The sequence below is a fragment of the Lycorma delicatula genome, chromosome 6 (genome assembly GCF_047948215.1).
Source record: "Lycorma delicatula isolate Av1 chromosome 6, ASM4794821v1, whole genome shotgun sequence".
NCBI lineage: Eukaryota > Metazoa > Arthropoda > Insecta > Hemiptera > Fulgoridae > Lycorma > Lycorma delicatula.
The window spans coordinates 142851185-142871531 of NC_134460.1; the positions used below are offsets into that span (position 1 = coordinate 142851185).

General features: G+C 28.7%; 1 protein-coding gene across 4 annotated transcripts in view; it reads right to left on the minus strand.

Annotated features, from left to right (window-relative positions):
- Nucleotides 1-20347, minus strand: part of MRP (Multidrug-Resistance like Protein 1) — a 174908-nt gene that overhangs the window by 25092 nt on the left and 129469 nt on the right. For all 4 annotated transcript variants that reach the window (XM_075368697.1, XM_075368695.1, XM_075368694.1 and 1 more), the window contains exons 21-24: nucleotides 12784-12873; nucleotides 7242-7332; nucleotides 5592-5700; nucleotides 2569-2695 (exon numbers count right to left, since the gene is read on the minus strand). In XM_075368697.1, the coding sequence (XP_075224812.1) occupies nucleotides 2569-2695; nucleotides 5592-5700; nucleotides 7242-7332; nucleotides 12784-12873 (417 nt within the window). The remainder of the gene's footprint in view (nucleotides 1-2568; nucleotides 2696-5591; nucleotides 5701-7241; nucleotides 7333-12783; nucleotides 12874-20347) is intronic.

Sequence of the window (20347 nt, forward strand, 5' to 3'; positions counted from 1 at the left end):
TGATAAAATAGGAAATAGTTCTCTCCTGTCTTAACATATGTATGATAATAGTACAGGACTGTTTCAATCTTGTTCCAAACAAAGTTAATGAAATTAAGAAACCTGAACTATTGTACTTTTAAAATAGTATTCTCTTCAATTCATAATAACTTTTGTCTCTCAGATATGTTGTGAAAAATAATTCCTAAACATTAAATAAAAATTTTAAGCAGACAGTAGAGTAATTTAAACTATTTCTGTTTAGTGTTAAAACTAACTAAAACTGATGGGAACCATTACAAACTTTTCTGAAGCTACTACTACACCAAAAGGCATTTTAAATTCCCTTTGAAAAATAGACAGAAACTAATAATTATTTTAGATAATCTATTTTGTATATTTAATAGCCTAGGAATAACAGTAAAAATGAGCCTACAAAAATGATGTTTTGTTTATTCTTTAGTTAGAGGAATGATACTTTCTTAATGGGAATGATGGATTGATTTGGAGTGCTGGTGTCATGTTGATTTACAGTGTTTGCTTTTTAATTATCAGGCTTAAATTAGCATGCAAGTAATCAAAATATAATTTAATTTGGTAAAGTACGTGGTATTTTTAATTTAAATGATGTAAGGTGAAAGTTATGTTTTTAATTAAAGTGAAGTAAGGTGAAACTATCTAGCATCCACTAATAAGCTACTTAGGTGCAATATTTAATCTTTAAACTTAAAACAGGAGGTGTTAAAGATTTTCTAATATTTTTCAACCTTCCTTTGCTTTCACTTCTACTATTATATTTGAGTTTTTCATTGAAAAAATAATGAAAGGTATAATATCTTAGTTCTGTACTTTATTAAAGCCTTCGATTGAACAATATAAATTAAATCTTAATAAACAATTTAGTTTCTATATGCTGTAGAAACCTATCTTCTATTCATAAGCTTCATTTTACTTCAATTCATTAATATTTATATTAATTACAAATGTCAGGAAAATGATTATAGACAAACTCCCATTAATAGAAACAAAATAAAATTGTTTCCTGTGTATTATATAATATTGATTTCTAGTTAAAATGTTGGAAATATAAATGAGAGGGTACTCAAAATAACCAGAATCTGTATCTGTAATCATGTAGTTGTGAATTCCACCACAATACATAGCAAGTATTTTTGTATTATGTGGAAAAACTGCAATATGGCATTGGTTCGTGTTGTATGTAAAATGCCCCATGTTGATTTTTCTTAATGCTTGTTAAACATGTTCTGTGATTTTTTATGATGGGTGATCATAACAAGCAGAACAAGTCTATGTTAAAGTTTGTTTCCTCTCAGGGAAAACAATTGCTGAACAAATTGTTGTCAGACTATTGAAGACATTTCTGAATTAATTTGTGTGTCTTGGGAGTTCTTGCCAAAGAACTTTAACTGATAATCGGAACATGAAATTCAATGTTAAGAAATTTCTACCTTCGTCACTCACAAATAAGAAAACCAGTTGTGTTGATGGGCCAACTTCAAAATGATCAACAGTTTCTTTCTAAACAAGTTTCTCTGACAAGTGATAAGAGTTGCTACGGACAGGACCAGGAAATGAAGTTACAATCAAGCAACATACAAGTTGTATCAAACATAAAAGCAATATTGATTTACTTTTTGATGTAAAGAGGATTCTTCGCAGAGAATTTGTTCGTCCTGAACAGATGGTAAATTAGCATCTCTTTACAGACAAGTTGGGAAGATTGCATATGTATGCGATGAAAATACCTAGTGATGAAGGAGAGTATAATGTGATATTTTTTCACTAAGGCAGCACCCCTTTCCATACTGCTCTCCATGTAAACAGATTTTGTCAATAAAGAAGATGACCATTGTTCCATTCCTACTCACCTGACTTGCTGTGATTTTTTTCTTATACAGTCGAACCTCTATATAATGAAGTTGAGAATCCCAGAAAAAATTTGCTAAATAGAGGTTTTTATTAAAAAGAAGTTACAATTTTTTTCAGCATTCTTTTTTGGTAGTGCAATTTATGATTTTTAATTACTAGTTCTTGTAGTAACACATGCCGATTTTTTAAAATTGTTTACAATGAACTTGATGGAATTCCAGATTTTTGTGCGAAAATATTTTTAGGTAATTTCATAAGAAAGCTACCTCTTTCTTGTAATGGGTACCATGATTCAACTTCCGGAAAATTTTGACATTTCTTCGTGTTTCACAGCCCCCAGACCCCAAAACTAACATCTGTTCAAAAGTTTATATATATATTTCACTTTCTTGTGGACATGATAACTGCCATAATTTTGTGCCAATCACTTTCAAATTGATACATAAAATTTAACGACCCAAAATCTCAGTCGAGTTCGTTAATGGGCAAAATCGAACCACGGGGGTGTAAATAAGGGGATTTTTCGAAAAAAACAAAATATCACTATAACTTTCTTATTAAGTAATATATTGAATTCGTTTAAAGTTCTTACTATTCTTTGGATAAGGGCTTAAAACTTATCTAAGTAAAGTTTTTGATATCATCAACCATTGGCCCAAAGGGTGGGCCAAAAAAAGCAGTTCAAAAGTATTGATTTACCTGTAATGCATAACTTATTGAAAGTCCAACTAATCCTGAGTTCATTGAACTGCGCCCTAGTACAGCAAATAATGCAGCAAAGAATATAATCATGTTACCAACTGCTTCCAGTCTAATTGCCAACCACCTGAAACATCGGCACAAAATTAATATAACTAAAGATGACAAAAAATCATACTAAAAGTATACACACAACAACATGAAGTGTTACAGAAATGTGTTCAACTCGGGTTTTTTATTATTAATTTTTAATCATAAATCTTACATCTTCAATTTTCTATTCTATAGTTGATTATTTTTTAGCTTTCACACTTACTTGTAGAACTAAATTACAATCGAACATCTATAATGTGGTCCAAAAAGTTATTTCTCCTTTTAATTCCATTCTGCCTTCAAATTCTCTAAGTACTTCATGTTAAACCTTTTTCGTTTCATGCTTTATCACTTTTGGAATGCCAAAATGAATACTACACAGTGTAAAATTATTTTAAACATTTTTCATAACTGATATGAAAAATTCATATTCACATAAACATTCTTATATTCCTTTCCAAATACATGTCTTCTTTATTTTATCAATTCATTGGAATTTAACACACCAAGGTATAAATTTTAAGGATGTCTGACAAATGTTTTTCATCTAACATAGAAGTAACAAAAGAAATAAGAATACTGAGCTTTATTTTGAATATGCTCATTCGCACACAGTTTAGTTAAATTTTCTAGGCTGAAATAATAACATCTCCAGAAAAAAACATTTCTGCACATAATGCCTAAAAAATATTTTATTGGATTCAAAAATTTTGAAATTAAATATACGTGAATATCATTGTTAATTTTTTGACCTATATTAAAAAAAATTAATTGAATTTAAAGTTAAAAAAATTATTAGAACAGAAACTTTTGTTATTACTCCAATGTAATATAACAACAGTTATCAGTATTTGAGTCTATTAGTTCTCAAGTGTTAAGACTTGTTTAATAAAATTACAATAACACAAAGAAACTATAAAGCAGATGCATTAATATGTTCTGCCTCACATAATCAGTTTCTGAATATCTGAAAGATATGTCTAAAAGAAACATCTGGAAAGCAGTATTGAGAATTAGAAGTTAGAAAATCATGATTTTGAAAAAATATACTGAAGAAAAGACCAAGTATAATTTGTTATATGATGCTTTAGTGGTGAAACAGGAGGCTGGAATTATTTATAACAAATATAAATTTTAAAAAATCATCCTGACAATCCTTGCAGGGAAGACATCCCATGTTGTGGATAATTATGGTTGACATGCTATCTTCTACATTCCTTGCCTAGGGCTTTTCAAATATAGTAAACATTTCTTAGTCATCAACCAGACCTTAATTGATACCACTGGTAGAAAACCCAGCAGTGATTTTTAGCTTTTGCTAAGGCTTTCTTCAGATATGTTTTTCTTAACCTAGAGTGCAGCCCTTCTTATTGAGTTAATCAGCTCATGAAAGTATGTACTCACAACTAAAACTAAAGTCTAATTCGAAGAAAGCCCCCACAGCATAGTCACTGACTGTTATGATAACTGTACAGCATATACTGCTATTCCAGTAAGTACTACTGTAATGGAACAGCCACGATCCAACCAGAGTGCCTTAGAAGGTATGTTGGGCAGTATTACCAATTCCACATTATACACCCAAGTCTCAGTGGCTGTGTACCAACTACACACAGGATGACAATAATAGCCAAATACAAAATCCTATAGCTTGCAAGTAAATAGAACAGATCAAACTCTCAATCTGAACTCTGCAAGCCAACCATCATACTCAAGATGGCACAACACTCTTTGTAGGAGCAACTGTAAAAATAAAAAATTATCTAAAACACACTAATGTTGTAAAAGCAGAAAATCCACATTCGAACAACTACAAGCTCTGTTCATTGACAGGAAGATACTAATGGTACAACTCCATTACAAGCAGACAGACCGATACAACTCTGCTGGTTGTATGATAGTCTGAGGGGTACATAACCTTGAGTATATCAAAAATTTATAATACTTTAATTCACTTCAGCTTTGAACAGTAGTGAACATATCTAATTTTTCTATTGGGTAATAGCTTCTGGACTGGTCTGCCCGGTGTAACTAGAAACTACTCTGATGATACAGCATAAGTTTGTTTTTACAGCCCTTACTGATATAGGTCTTGACTGGTCTGTCAGCTTTGCAATGGAGCCATATCCAAGGCATTTTGTTACTAACAAATTAATTATTTGTCAGTTGGGCAGATATTTTAGAAAATTTTCAATCTTCAATTGAGACTGTCTTTAATTTAAAAATATTGAATCTTTGAAATGTTACAGCAAGTGGAACAGAATTAATTTCTCTTCATCAAAGAAATGATATTGTGGAATAAAATTTTTCTCATGCTATGTTCATAAATGCTGTTATACATTAATTGAAGTTATTTTACTTTTGTTAATGAATTTTCTTTTTACAAGTATTTTAGTTATGAATCTTTAATAACAGAATTAGAAAAGTGGATTATTTTTCAGACAGCAAAAGAGTTACTGTGACTACATAACATACTGTTGTAAAATCCCTGAATAAAACTTTTGTTTTTTTGAATGAAATAGTTATTACCTCATGACTGAATTTTATAATAGCTTTTTATTACAATCATCCAAATAAACTATACAAAATTTATATGTACATTAAAAAATTTGACAAGTTAAAAGTTTGTGAGCTTTAAAATTGTATCTATCTACAAGCTTAAAAATTGCAGTATCATTATGGAACTTTATTTAGATAACAATCTTAGTTTAAAAAACGTCTAATTTTGCATAATTGAACAGTAAGTGAAGATACATGGATGACAAGATTATAGAATTACCAAACAAATGGTTAATTAAATATTCCACTTGCTAGTCAAAATGTGTATTTTGCTGCAAAGAATCTTGAAAAGGGTATTAGATTATTTTACCTATCTGGTAGCAAACATACAATACAGTGTTAGAATAAACCTAGTTCATAATATTTGTTACCTGTTAGCAATGAGACTAGGATAGTAACAGATCTGATTAAGATCAACCTTCTGCTCTGATTCTGAAATAAATCTCTTCTGAACACCATATGCACGTATAACATGGGCACCTGTTTGTAAACAAAAATCATAAAAAAAAATTAACTATCAAAATAAAATAAGTACACTCTGTCATCTTAAAATTCCTATGAAGATAAGACTAGAAGGCATGGTTACATCAAAACATTGGTTCCTTCCAAATTACAAAAGTTGTTAGAAAAATGTATTTTTTGTAATAGATGCTACCATCTAAGTTGCAGTTCAATCATCAAATTTCATCTGATTATGTACAGAAAGACTTGACAGCATAAAAGTGCCCACACTTTCTCATAATAGAAATTATATAGATTTAAAAAATAAATAATAGCTAACTAGACTAGTATCTAAATACCTAAAGTAATAATAATATTAATATTATTCTGAAATTACAAACATAGAAGCTCTTACAAATATAATAACTGATTCTGTTAGGAAATTTACAATAACTAATGAAAATTTATACAAAATTAAGAAGTGATTATGGCAGTAAGGTTACAATTACAAAATCAATATATAACGATTATTTACTTCTACTATTTACAAAGGAGATTAGCTTACAGTTTTATCAATGAATAATGACACCTTGTTCCCTACTGACAATGAATTCACGGAACAGTTTCTCAAAGTTAACTACAAAACAGAATTACTTATCCGATTCATACTTTGTATGCTCAAATGTTATCGTACATTCTTTTGAAATATTATCACACAATCCCAACTTGTTGGCCTGGCATTATTTGTACCCCAGGCCTAGGGCTAGTTCTGTACAGCAGAAATGTGATGGTTTCTAAATACATATTGTCTGAATCTTTTACACTATTCTAGAGATTCTTTTCATTGTTCCTCTTTGTAAGGTCTGTGGATTTTTCTCTTTTTAAATTTGTCGATTTAAATTCTTCATTTTTTCTCTTTTCTTATTCACAGAATAAGAAACGTCTCGCTACAATATGCATAATAAAATAACTGAACAAGCATGATATGTTACAATTAGGATTAAAAAATCTGTGAGTAAAAAAACAAGTAACTGAATAAATATAATAATGGATAGTAAAATATATTTTTTTATCGATTTTATTTATGAATTCATTATACAGTAAAAGAATGAAGAACATGACTACCACCTCTATTACTTAATAGATTATTCTAAGAAAGAATGTTTTTATCTATGTAGGTAAAATTCTTGTTACTATGTCTATTACTTATTTTCTGTTGGAAGGGACTTGTACGTCTGAGGTACAATATTAGAATTTATCATTCAAAATCATATAGTAACATTTCTTATGTCAGTATAAAATGTAATTACGTAATGTACATAATAAAATGTAATGTTTTTTCAGTACTGAAAACCTGATTCATCAAAACACAATTAATCTACAATTAAATAAAAATAATCATTACTATTATTTAATAATATTAAATCTCAAATTTTCTGACAGCTTTTGTTATAAAACACCATCAACCAATGAAACATTCTGTAAAAGTATAAAAAGATGGAAAAGCCCAGGGTTGGATAAATATTACTTAAATTTGTTAAATTATATATAAAATGACACAGTGAATTAATAAAACTTACCAGTAACACTCTCTCCAAAATGCGAATAAATTGGTGACCTAGAGACTGATTCTAACCTTTTCAGCTGACGAGATGAAGCAACATAAAATCTCTGTAATTAAAAAGATTAAAAATTAGATTAACAGTATTAAACAATGTAACAATACAGATATAATCCCAATGCATCTCACTGCTCAAAAATATTTAGAATGCCTCAAGGAGTTGCATATTGGAAAACCGATTGATGTTTATCACGAATAAAATGTTACAAAAGGCAACTGAAGATAAATTTAATAAACCAGCTCCTATACATAACCAAGATGAGAATATAACAGATGCAGTTCACTGTACAGTGTTTGTATTTATTAAGAGTAATGACCAAAACAGCTGAACACTTACAAAAGTAATGAAAAGCAGTTATTTTATAACTTAAAACTAAATATGGAATATACAGATAAAAATAATAGAATATTTTATTTTGTAAAAATGGAATATTTATATAGAGCTTTATATATATATATATATATATATATTTTTTTTTTTTTTCTTTTTTTGTTTTGATTAAGTATGGATCTTTTGATAATACTTTTCTATGCATAATCGATTATTTGCAAGTCTTTACTACATAGGTAAATATATTCTTTCTTAGAACTATGGATACTTTTCAGGAAAAAATATTCTTACTTAGAACTATGGATACTTTTCTTAGCATCCCTTTCCTTCCATTCCTGTCTGTAAGTTTGAAGCCTCTAACTGACCTTTTTCCAGAATTCTTCAGTAACTACTCTTTTTTATTTTGGAGCTTCTTTTTTACAGACAATAATTTTTATGAGATTTCCTGATTTTGTATTCTAGCTAAATTCTTTAACAATATATGGTTTTAGTTTTTCTTTCTAGATGAAAGAGGAGGATTTTCTGGAGAATTTCATTAATAACTCATCCTTCCAATATGTCTATGAAAGTCAATCTCCTCTCGTGCATTATTTCAGTTATTTCTTTAAATTTCTGGTGTAGCATTTTGTGGGAGTATATTAACGATATGAACGTTGTTATGGTGTTAGTGTTGAGTCACATTGTTAAGAGATAAAGCCACACTCTAGTGAGCTTTGATTTTGATATTTACACTATGTGCATGATAATTTCAGATGTAGTCATTGCTTCCTTTCTCAGCAACTAGAAGACATTTATCAGTTTATGCCAAGAAAGTTCCATGCCATATAAGAATTCTTAGTAATAAACAAGCTAAAGCAACTGCTTAGGAAGTCTGTGCTAGGATAATCTTTAAAGAGGGTGTGACTGTTTAGTTAAGAATCATTGAAGATAGCTTTCACAGTGAGGGAATGAGAGTGACAATAAAATTCAAAAAGTAAAAGACTATGAAAGTTGTCAAAGCAAGACAGTTACTATGAGGAAGTTGAACTTTTGATAGGTGTGCTTGGAGCATACTCGATCAATGCATAGATTTCTAGTGACTTTTAGCAGAAGGTGAATATGTTCTTTGCGTAACAACTTATTAAAGTCTACCAGGTTGTGTAAATTTTAGGCCATTGTGGCACAGATCTTTACTGGCACTGAGAATTGATGGTATCTTAGATAACAATATGGCTGAAATTGATAACCAATTAAATCTTTAAAAGCTGTTTAATTATTACCAATTGAAAGATAAAATGTGGTGTAATATGCTTATTCAAAATATATTATCAATGTATTATTTTAAATACAGTAAATATTGTTTACAGTGACTTCCAAACAACCGACCATTTTAGGTCATTATAACCGACAGCCACAATAACCGATGTTTAGGTAGCTAAGTGGTATTACTTTAATATGCCATCTATACAGGTATTGTAATACAGTAAAATAATAATTTACTTCCATAATAATAAAAAAAAAAAAATTGCAATAATAAATACAAATAAGGTAGAGTAAAACTGTAAAAATTACTTTTTCTGCAAAACTTTGGTTATTCTGTTTTGTTTTGAACATTTCATATTGTAATACAGTCTTTGAAGGTTCTTTTCTAAATCAAAACAAACACTCTTTGTTTCTGCATTAGCAATTTCTGTAAAACTGAGAAACTGGCCAACAGTTTTCATTGCTGCTAAAACTTCTGGAAGATTTAGCAGGTTGATGTGTTCATCGTTGTCATTACCTATGTCTCCGTCTATTTCTGCTAGTACTGAAGCCACTACAACATCATCTGTTACAGTTTCATGCGTTCCTGAATTTTTGTTAACTTTTTGATAATCTTCAAAAAATTGCATTTGACAACGACTGGTTTTGCAGACTATTGCCCCATTCCACTAAAGATTCTTCTTCGCATACGACATCAGTAACTTTGCTAGCCTGTGGTAAAAATCCTACATGTTGAAAGCAGTTTTTACAATCAGCAGAGAATGATCTTTCTAACATAATTATAGCATCCAGAATAGTTATTTGTGTTTCCTTTTTTTTTAACTAAAACCGGTATCATTTGTAAAATTAGGTGTTTTTTGTAGTAGACTTTTACTGACTTGATCAGGCCTTGATCTAAGGGCTGCAAGACTACTGTTGTTTTTAGTAGTAAGAACACTAACTTTATACATAAAAGATTTTCAACATATGAATGAGCCAGACAGTTGCCAATGAGCAGCAGTATTTTGTCATTTTCAATCTTTCATTCACGGCCCCATTTTCGTAACCAAGACGTAAAGATATCACTTGTCATCCAAGCTTTCTTGTTACTTTTGTACATAACAGGAAGCAATTTCAAATTTTAAAAATATCTGGGTTTAGCACTTTTCCCTATAACCAGAAATTTTTTTGTCAGTTTCAGTCATATTTGTAGCAATTAGTACTGTTAGTCTTTCTTTTGATAATTTTCCCCCTGAACATGTTTCACCTTTCATCAGAAAGAACTGAAGGGTTCTTTCTGGTGTCAGTTTACAAAAAAGACCAGATTCATCAACATTATAGAATTTTTGTCTGAATAGCCCTCTTTTAATTTTGGTCAAATGCTTTCTAGCCATTTTTCTGACACACTGGTTGGAGCTGCTGCAGCCTCGCTGCTTATTCTCCCTCACACAATATCATGATGGTGATGGAACCATTGTATCCAAGCTGAAGTTATTTCACTTGTTTACCAAATTTTTCAGAAAAACCGTTCACCTTAGTTTGCAATGAAGGGCCGCAAATAGGGATATCACTACCCCTCTGGTATTTAAACCATTTTAACAGCACTTGGTCTACATCATTATGTTGATTAGGCTGTAATTTTTTTGATTTCATAGAATTGGTTTCAAAATTTTTCGTAATTTTTTCATGGTTCTTCCATATCATCGATATTGTTGAATGGCCTACGCCTAATTGTTGGGTAATATCCTTATTAGTTTCACCACTCTCTAACTGCCAGATATTGTGCGCCTGTTCCTCTACCATGAATGTTTTTTGCTAAGTCATAATTAAATCACTATTAAATGAATTACTCAGGATACGTAAAATAAAATACTGTACCGGCATGATATGTACGCTCACAGCAAAAGATTAATAACATCTGAATGTGACTACTTCAGTTTACAACAATCTGGTACAGGAAGAAGATAAGAAAAACAAGAACTATGGTACATATGCAGGTAAAAAGGAAAAGGTGACTGATTTTAAATGTCCAATGTTGCTAAAATGTAGATATACTACATTACTGACGAGTTGCTTCCGTCCGTCATTATAAGTGATAAAATGTTGCATTGCAGTAAAAAAAAGTCATAATAACCTATATGTCACTACAACCACTGTAATAATAAACAATATACATACTGTATTTATGTACCAAACTAACCAAGAGGCAAGTCTTTGGTGTGATGTGATTATCTGATGTGACTATAATGATACTTACTTTTTTTTTGTAAATCTTGATGAACTATTTATTAATGGATATTTATATTCATATACCCACTTGTGTTTATAAATCTTTTTTATTTATTTTTTGAAGGGACTCCTCTCAAAACAATCCCTTTATCATTATGCATTTGCATGTCAATCCTAAAGGATTACTTTGGAGTTAATTTACTTTATTTTCCAGATTTTCTAATAAAATTATTGGAATTTTCCCATTAAATAGCTGTGCACATTTTTTGTAAGCCTGCACAGTAATTTAGGTGTAACAGATTCATAATGAATTAAATTAATTTCTTAAAACACTAAATATTTTTACACTGTTTTGATATTGCACTAGAAAATAATTTGATACTGTAGTGTAATTTAAACTTCCCATTTATACTTTGTTACGATCCAGAGGTAAAAACAAGGAGATTTAATGCAGGATTATGTCAGACTGTCCCTCTGATATTTCTGCTGAAATAAACTTGGCCAAATAAGACTCCAAGTGATGCTTTGCCATTCCCCAATGTTTCTTGTTACTCCATTCACCAAAGCTCCACATCCTATCTATGGGTTACACGAAAGATCACCTGTTTATAGATCTGCATACTGGCCTCACCAGCTGTTGCTAACTATTGTTGAATGGGTTAAATGAATTCTTACCATATTTTCAAATGTTGCTGTAGAACAGCAACAATGAACATTTCATTTTTGGCTGCTTACACAGTTCTTCTAATATCCACTGCTGAAAGAGTTCTCTGCCAGTGTTGTTTATCCAGCATGTAAACATAATTTTGTCAATTTCAACAGTACTACAGAGTATCAGGTCAAATATTTCAGATTGTGGTAGTATCAGTAGATCTACTACAGCAGCATGAAATAAGCCACAAAGAAATAAACTGTTTATGACAGATAATATAATTTGGTTAAATAAATACATCATTTCTACTAACGTCCTGCAACATTCTTTTCTATTCAGCAAAATAACATCAACAAAACATTGAAAATTGATAATCATTAAGGATTAAGCACAGCTGAGATAATAGGAAAGACAATTTACTTAAGAGCTATAGTTAGGCTTACAGCAGTCATTTCTTCTTTTTTTGATATATAATAATCTCACTGGTTGTTCACCAATACTAAAAAAATAGAGAAGGGATCAAAGAATCCACCAAAGATCAATAGAGAAGGGATCAAAGATTCCTTTGGGACCGCCAAAGGAAATCTGGTCACTTTTAATGAAATAGAAGTCCATATTACTGATCAATAGTTTCGTGTCAAATGGCTTAAATAAATACTGTAATAAAATTTACTTTTACTTCAAAAATTGAACAGCTACCAGAAAACAGGGTCAGGGTTCATAAAGGAACAATCTTTTCTGTTCCTGATATTATGTAGCATGTGGAAGTATTTTGTTAAGATATACAAAAATAATATTAATGAATAAATAACAAATTTTAAAATAACCCAGTTTCTAAATACTTGGAAGTATGTTTCTAGAAATATCTTTTTACATTTGTCAATTAAGAAGTTGTATATAGTTCTGATAAGATTTTTGAAAGTATACTTCAATGTGTTTAGAAAAAATTGTTTTTTAAAACTTGTCTATGAAAAGATTACTTATAATTCACCAAATTGATCAATGAATAACTGAATAAATAAAATATGTACATTCTAACAAAAAAAAAAAAAAAACAAGAAAAATTACCTGAATAAAATAGTACAAAATTCCAACTGGTATGATAACGATAATAAATACAGGTGTAGTGAAACTGATGACAACTAGTGTTGACAAAACCTACAAAAAAACTCCAATTTAAATACTGGCTTAATTAAAGTAACAAAAAGATAACCACACACAGTAAAACATAAAAAAATTGCAATTAAATGTTAAATTAAATATTAAGCTAATTTTTATCACATCATAGAACTATTGATGTTTAATTCTTCAGAGATGATAAAACTACTCATACAAAAAGAAACTCATTAGGTGATTTTGCTAACTATATCCATAATGCAATTAGCAATGACTGTAAAAAAAAGGATTAGTAAAGAATCATTTCACATAAAAAACTTGATTTATATAAAATATGGAACTGTTTGAGTTCTTAACAGTATGAGTTTTTGAAATTCAGCAACTTGGAATTAGATCTACGCTAAATAAGAAACAAGTTACAGTAAATATGAAACAAATCTTATTACCCCATTATTCTATCACTAGGTTAAATAACATATAAAAACTTTCTTCACTAGTAAAAGAATGCCCATAAATGGAATATAATAATCATAGAACAACTGCAATTCGTTATTTCAAAAGACCACCATACATATTTATGATGATTACACCTTATTCTAATATTTTTGGGTATATTACTATCAAACCCTAATGTTTCATTAATATAAAATATCTACTTTTAGATTACAGACAGTTAATACAATTTATTTTAAATTTTAATTTAAAAAAAACGTACATTTTAAAAATATATATATTTTTCAAATATTTTAATTCTTTTTAAACTGTAAATACACAAACTTCTATCAACTGTAACGACATATGTTTTTGATTAAATTTTCTGGAATATTTTAATTACATTTTTATTGGAAAAGCGTTCATTGGAAAAAAACATATAAAAGAATAATGAATTTGATGCAAATTTCATATGCAGTTTATAGAAAAAAATTATAAGCAATAAATACCTGAAAAATCTTACAAAAAATAGCAATAAAAATACCAATAACATTATTACAGTTATATAAATATTAATATAAACGAAACAGTTAATATATTGATAAAAAAAATATATATTTATATATATCACTATATAAACCTGCAAATAATAATAATAATAATAATAATAAAATACTTGACAAATAATAATAATAATAATTCAGAGTATTACATCTGTTGCAGTAAAGTCACAATTAAATCTGGAAGGTCATGAATTTGAATCGTAGTCAGGGTCAGCATTTTTATTCATTGCAAAATTTCCATTCCACATTATCATGCACAAGATTAGTGCTTAATATTGTGAATAAATCACATACACATAGAAAGGAATAATTGTGTACACAGGAGAAACAACCAACTGTTTAAAGAAGATTTTTAGAATGCATGAGGGATTAACGGGGAGTAATTAAAAAATGCAAAACATTTAATAAAAAATATGATTACAGACATACAAAATAATTTAGAAATTTGGGAAGTATGTAATCATTTTTAAAATATTAATATATATCATCATTATCATCTGGTGTTCTGCCAGCAGGTCTCTTTTGCCACTGTTATCTTCATCCATTTCTAACCTACACCTTTTTCCTTCATCCCGTTGTAATTTCAAATCTTCAACTCATCCTTCCAACTAGTTTGTTGTCTTCTTCTACTGATCCTTCCAATGAAATTGTCAAGATTCCGTTTCATCTAATCACATGTCCTAAGAAGTGTACATTACTTTTTTATTTCTCACTTCATCCATCAATTTTACTTTCACCATAATTTTCCAATTCCACATCTCAGTAACCTCAATTCAGTCCCTCTTTCTCTTTGTCCATGATTCACTACCATACATAGCCTTCACTTAACTTCTTCCTTAACTCCAGACTCTTACTAGATAGTAATTTTCTTTTCTTACTAAAGGTTTTCTTGCCATTGCAATCCTTACTTTTATTTCTATTGCCCTCTTCCCGTACTCTGTCACCATAGTCCTCAAATATCTGTAATCATTTACTTTTTCTATTCTTCTTTCACTTTTCCTTATGACTAAATCCTCTTTGTTGTTTACTTCCAATACTTCAATTTTTCCTAAATTTATTTTCATTCCTTCCTCCAGTGCTGTTAACAAACTTTGAAGTCACCACATGTGCCACCAGCTATAATTACCATATCATCAGAGCAAACCTTATGCTTTTTTCCTCCTATGTTTATTCCTTTTTATCTTTTTTAAAACACATACTGCATATATCATATAAACTAAAAAAAAATTTGACTGATCAAAGAACACAGCATAATTAAGAAAAGGTTTTATTTTGCGTGATAATAGTATCCAAATATTTTATGGTAACTGAAAATGAAAAAGAAACCCTACAAAAAAAAAAAATTAGAGTTAGTTAAAAATCATCTTACTAGATGTAACTAGTAATAACTGAATATATAAAAATATAATGCAAAAAGGTAATGCAAAACTTTCCAGTTACATGAAAGACTGAAAATAAAGAACATAATCTAGTTCTTTTAAAAAATATTATCACTATTCAACTAAAGAATTCTTTTAATCATGGAACTAAGGTAACCGAGAAAAAAGTAATATTTATAAAATATAAGTTTCTTTTTTCTTCTATGTCTTTTTTTAATATTGCTGTTTACAAAAAGTCTTATTTCATAATAATCTTTATGTAAATGGGTGATGAATCAAACAAAGGTTAACTTCTTCATGAAGTTATTAATTTATGGCAAAGAATTCTATTTTATTTAGTGAAGCAAATACAATAAATTTAAATTAATAATGGCTATAAATACTAATAAAAATTAATATTTAATATATCTATTCACAACAGAACACAAAATGAGAACTAGTTTTACCTAGATTTTTCAAATCTGAAAAAGAGATTTGACCAGATATTGATAGTATCTTAAGGGGTTAATTATTTTTTTATCAGTTGATATTTATAGCTCTTGAATGTAAAATCTTAGAGGAAATGGGGTGATATCAGTCAAGTAAGTTTGTTTCTACTTCTTTTAATAAAACTTTTCACCGTGTATAAATGAAGTTATACATTTAATATACTCAACAAAATAAAATTTTTATAAAGATTTGTTGTACAATCATTTTCCAGGCTGTACTATAATTAACAGAACTTTTCTTTATTTCCCAGAGTTGCTCATTGCACTGAATAAAAACATCACTCACCTTAAAAACGACTTGTAAATATACACGTAGAACAGATTATCTTATTGAACAGTAGTTCAAAATATAAAATAAATAATTTTTCTGTGAAATAACAGAATTGTTCATTTCAACACACAAATATACAAATACCTAAGTATGTGCGTGTGTGTGTATATGTGTATACACATCCAAACACACAACACACAAAATTAAAAAAACAGCTTTACACAATTAACAACTTAATTAGAAGAACATAATATAACAAATAACATTAATCATTCATTATTCTATTAATTACTGACTTAACCTAATACATGCACTTAACACTGTAAATTTGAATCTGTATCTAAAAACAATTATATAAAATATATAAGAAATTTTTTTTTTAATTCAGAGATAAATTTTCACATGCATGCACATAAAAAGATACCCACCCAGCATTCCACTTATGAGTTAGTTGGATTTTCATATACTTGTAAAAACTATTGTTATAAAATTACAGAAATGATTATCAGTTCCTTTAAAATAATAATTTTTAACAATGTGACACAGATTTGATTTAATGACAGTAAATTCAAACTGAATTAACTACAAATACCTCTTTATATGAAGATCTCTTTCTCTCTCTATTACACAACTTTTTAGTGATCAGTTAAATACATTCTATAGCCAAAAAGATGAGAAGTTTCAGATGAAATGAAATAAAGTTTTTATGTATGTTGAACTCTTAGTATTGTTCATTTTTAACTCTGACAAAATATTTTTTTTTAATTCCTTAAGGAGAGATATATAATTTTTTATGGTTGTTAAAAAAAAATTGAATTTTGGTTAAATAAAACTTGAAGTTTAGCTATCTTTTCAATTCATACAAAACTGAAGCTAACCACTTATCTTGATTTATTTATAATTGCTGTTCATTGCAAAAGAACTGCAAAAAAAAAGCTGTCAACAAAAATTACATTAAAAATTATAAACTGAACATTTTCTTTAGTAAAATGGAACTAGAGACAATTTTTGTGGGAAAAATATAAAATCTTTACCAAAAAGATTTTATCTTTTTATGATCTTCTAATAAATAAACATTGTCATTTTTTTTGGTAATTTTTAACAATAGAACAAAAGACAATTTTTTAAATAATTTAAACATAGTAACCAGTTTAATTATCAACATTAATAATAAATGAACAAACAAGCAATTTATTATATAAAGACAATTTTATAATTTATTTAGATTAAATGTTTTATAGTCAACTTTTTCCCTCTGTTAATTAAACTATTTATAATATAATAATATTTTTTCAGCCTTCGCAAAGTACAGAATTAGAGAACACTCTTACCTTTACTTTTTTTATGTTCGTCAAAACATTTTCGGGCCCAAGCCCATCTCCAGTGATATTTTTTATTTTAATAAATTCTTCTTTGTTTACATTTATACAATAATTTTAACTTTTTAATTTTATTTTGTAAAAATTGTTTGTTAATAAAATTTAAAACTTTCAGAACAAATATTTGTTCAGTCAAGAGAATGAAAATTTACTGCAACACTTCTTCAGTTCCTTGACTGAACAAATATTTGTTCTGAAAGTTTTAAAAAATGTTTTAAATTTTATTTAAAAAACAATTTTTACAAAATAGAATGTAAAAAGTTAAAATTAATGTGTAAATGTAAACAAAGAATTAATTAAAATAAAAAAATCACTGAAGATGGGTTTGTGCCCAAAAACGTTCTGATAAACATAAAAAAGTAAAGGTAAGAGTGTTCTCTAATTCTGTACTTTGCGGAGGCTGAAAAACTAATATTATTATATTATAAAAGAAGTTTTATATTTATATACCACTTGTGTAACACTAAGACAACAAAACTCAACACAGTACTTTGAATAATGAGAAAGGGTTTTATTATGATTATGATCTATTGTCAATATTAATAAATTACCAAACCATTTAAAAAATCTTTCCAGAAATTTATTTAAAATATTTTTTTTTAACCATTGGTTTGGTCTAGTGGTAAAACTGTCAGTGTTTATCCGGTTTTTTTGAAGTCAAAGGTTTTGAAGTTCAAATCATAGACAGACAAGTTAAGTTATTTTTATATAGATTTGAAAACTAGACAGTGGTTACTGGTGTACTTGGTGGTTGGGGTTCAATTAATCACAAATCTCAGGAATGGCCAGCATGTTCAAAGTACTCCCCTTCAAATATATTTGTGCGAGCGATTTTTCAATCTTTGAAGCATATGTGGAACACAACTGTCAGTATGACAGTTAGCTCCTTCAGCGCTTCTGTCTTTATCCCTTCAATGTTGGCAAAACTTCATCTTTTTATGGTTCTTTTCAGCTTGCAGAATAGGAAGAAGTCAAAGGGGGCAATGTCCAGCAAATAAAGATGCTGAGGCATAATAACAGTGTTGGTTTTTGGGCAAAGATTCATGAAAAAGCAGTGAAGTGTGAGCAGTGAAGTGTGAGCAGTGAATTATCATGGTGTAATTACCATGAATTATTTCACCATAAATCTGGGCGTTTTCTTTGAATTGTTTCACACAAACAGTATAGAACTTCCAGGTAGTACTCCTTGCTGACCATATGATCTGGTGGTAAGAACTCATGATGCAATCAGCCATTGAAATCGAAGAACACAGTAATTAGAACCTTCCATTGGGATGATCGGGCCTAAATTTTGATACCCATACACCCACGTTTCATCACCAGTTTTGACCCATTTGTGCAATTCTGGATTGTTGTTCATTTCATTCAGCAATTCCTGAACAATGTCCATTTGACATTGCTTTTGGTCGAAATTCAACAAATTTTGTTGTCACACATTTCATGCCCAAAACATCTGAAAAAATTGCTTGGCTTGAGCCAAATGATATGCCAACATCATAAGCAACTTCTCTGATAGTGATTCGGCAATTGTCCATAATCATTTTCTTTACTTTTTCAACATTATCATAGGTTGTTGATGTGCTAGAACATCCAGGGTGCTCATCTTCATGGCCTTCTTGGAAATGTTTGTACTACTTCTAAAAACAACATTCAATATTACTCCTTCAGTTAAATTTTAACATTTAATAAGTTTGTTTTCAGTTACCACTTAACAACTGTAGGGAGTTTCCTAGTCTTAAAAACAGAGTAAGAACACTATATGAGTGAAAATGGGACACTTAGATCATTAATTACAAATGTGTAAATTAAACAATTCATTTACAGATAGTTTATTTTACTTAATATAAAATTTGAAAACAAAAATCTTTATTAAAATGACTATAATGTTTTAATGCTAATGTAATCCTACATTACAGAAATATTCTTTATTTATATTAGTGACCCATGAATAAAATACTCATTCATTTACTACTTTTGTCTGTAAAGACTCAAGAATAACAACACACATTCTTTATCTACAATTAACATTGTGACTAAAAGTGATTTTGTATATTTAGTATAAAATATTAAAGCCAGCTTCAACTTAAATTACTGCTGTGATTATTAAAAATCTTATCAAAAGACCCTGAATTTACTCTGCACATCAGTAGATATAGGAGAACTTATAATGTTATTTGATTCAAACTATATTGAAGTTCTTACAACAATAGTAAAATGTAGGTATGCATATGCTATATTATTAAACAAATAAAAGTAGAAAACTTTTCTGGTCATTATATTATTCATAATTTGAAACAACATGACTGAGACAAATGCATAACTGATTTAGTCATAAATATTTTTTCCTCTTGAAACAATGACCTGACAACTTGCATAAAACAGATTGGACATTATAATGCTATGATATATCTCACATTTTAATATACAAAAATATCACAAGACTCAAAATAAATTTAAAAATATATACTACATGGGAAGTATAAGAGGAAACATCAGGAAGTGGTTTATGACTTTTTATAGATGATCATGTGACTGATTACAGAAAAATCTTAAATAATTTGAAAATGTAAAAGATAGAAAAAAAATACAATAATGCCGAAAACTTATTTGAAATTTTTTTTGTAAACCAAACATTAGGGACAAACTATTTTAAACTTTTAGACAATAAATTCATAAAAAAATTTTAATACATTCCTGTACTTCAGAACAGATAGAAAAAATATTAATCTTACACAAAATTAATCAAAAATATGTTTTTTCATTCCAATTCGGTTTCATACCAAATCCTGTGGTATAAAAGTAGACTACAGAATGGTCCAGACTGTCTTTCACTTAAGTGTTAAAACATTTTTGGTCTTTTCTTTAGGATTCAACAGAAACTCAGATGATTCCAGAAGGAGAACACAGTTATTCATAACATGCTTTACTTGCAGATCAGGATCAAGTGATGAAATATATCAAATTCAAAACAGTTTTGTTCAAAAGTTCAAGTTTAGTTAAAAGT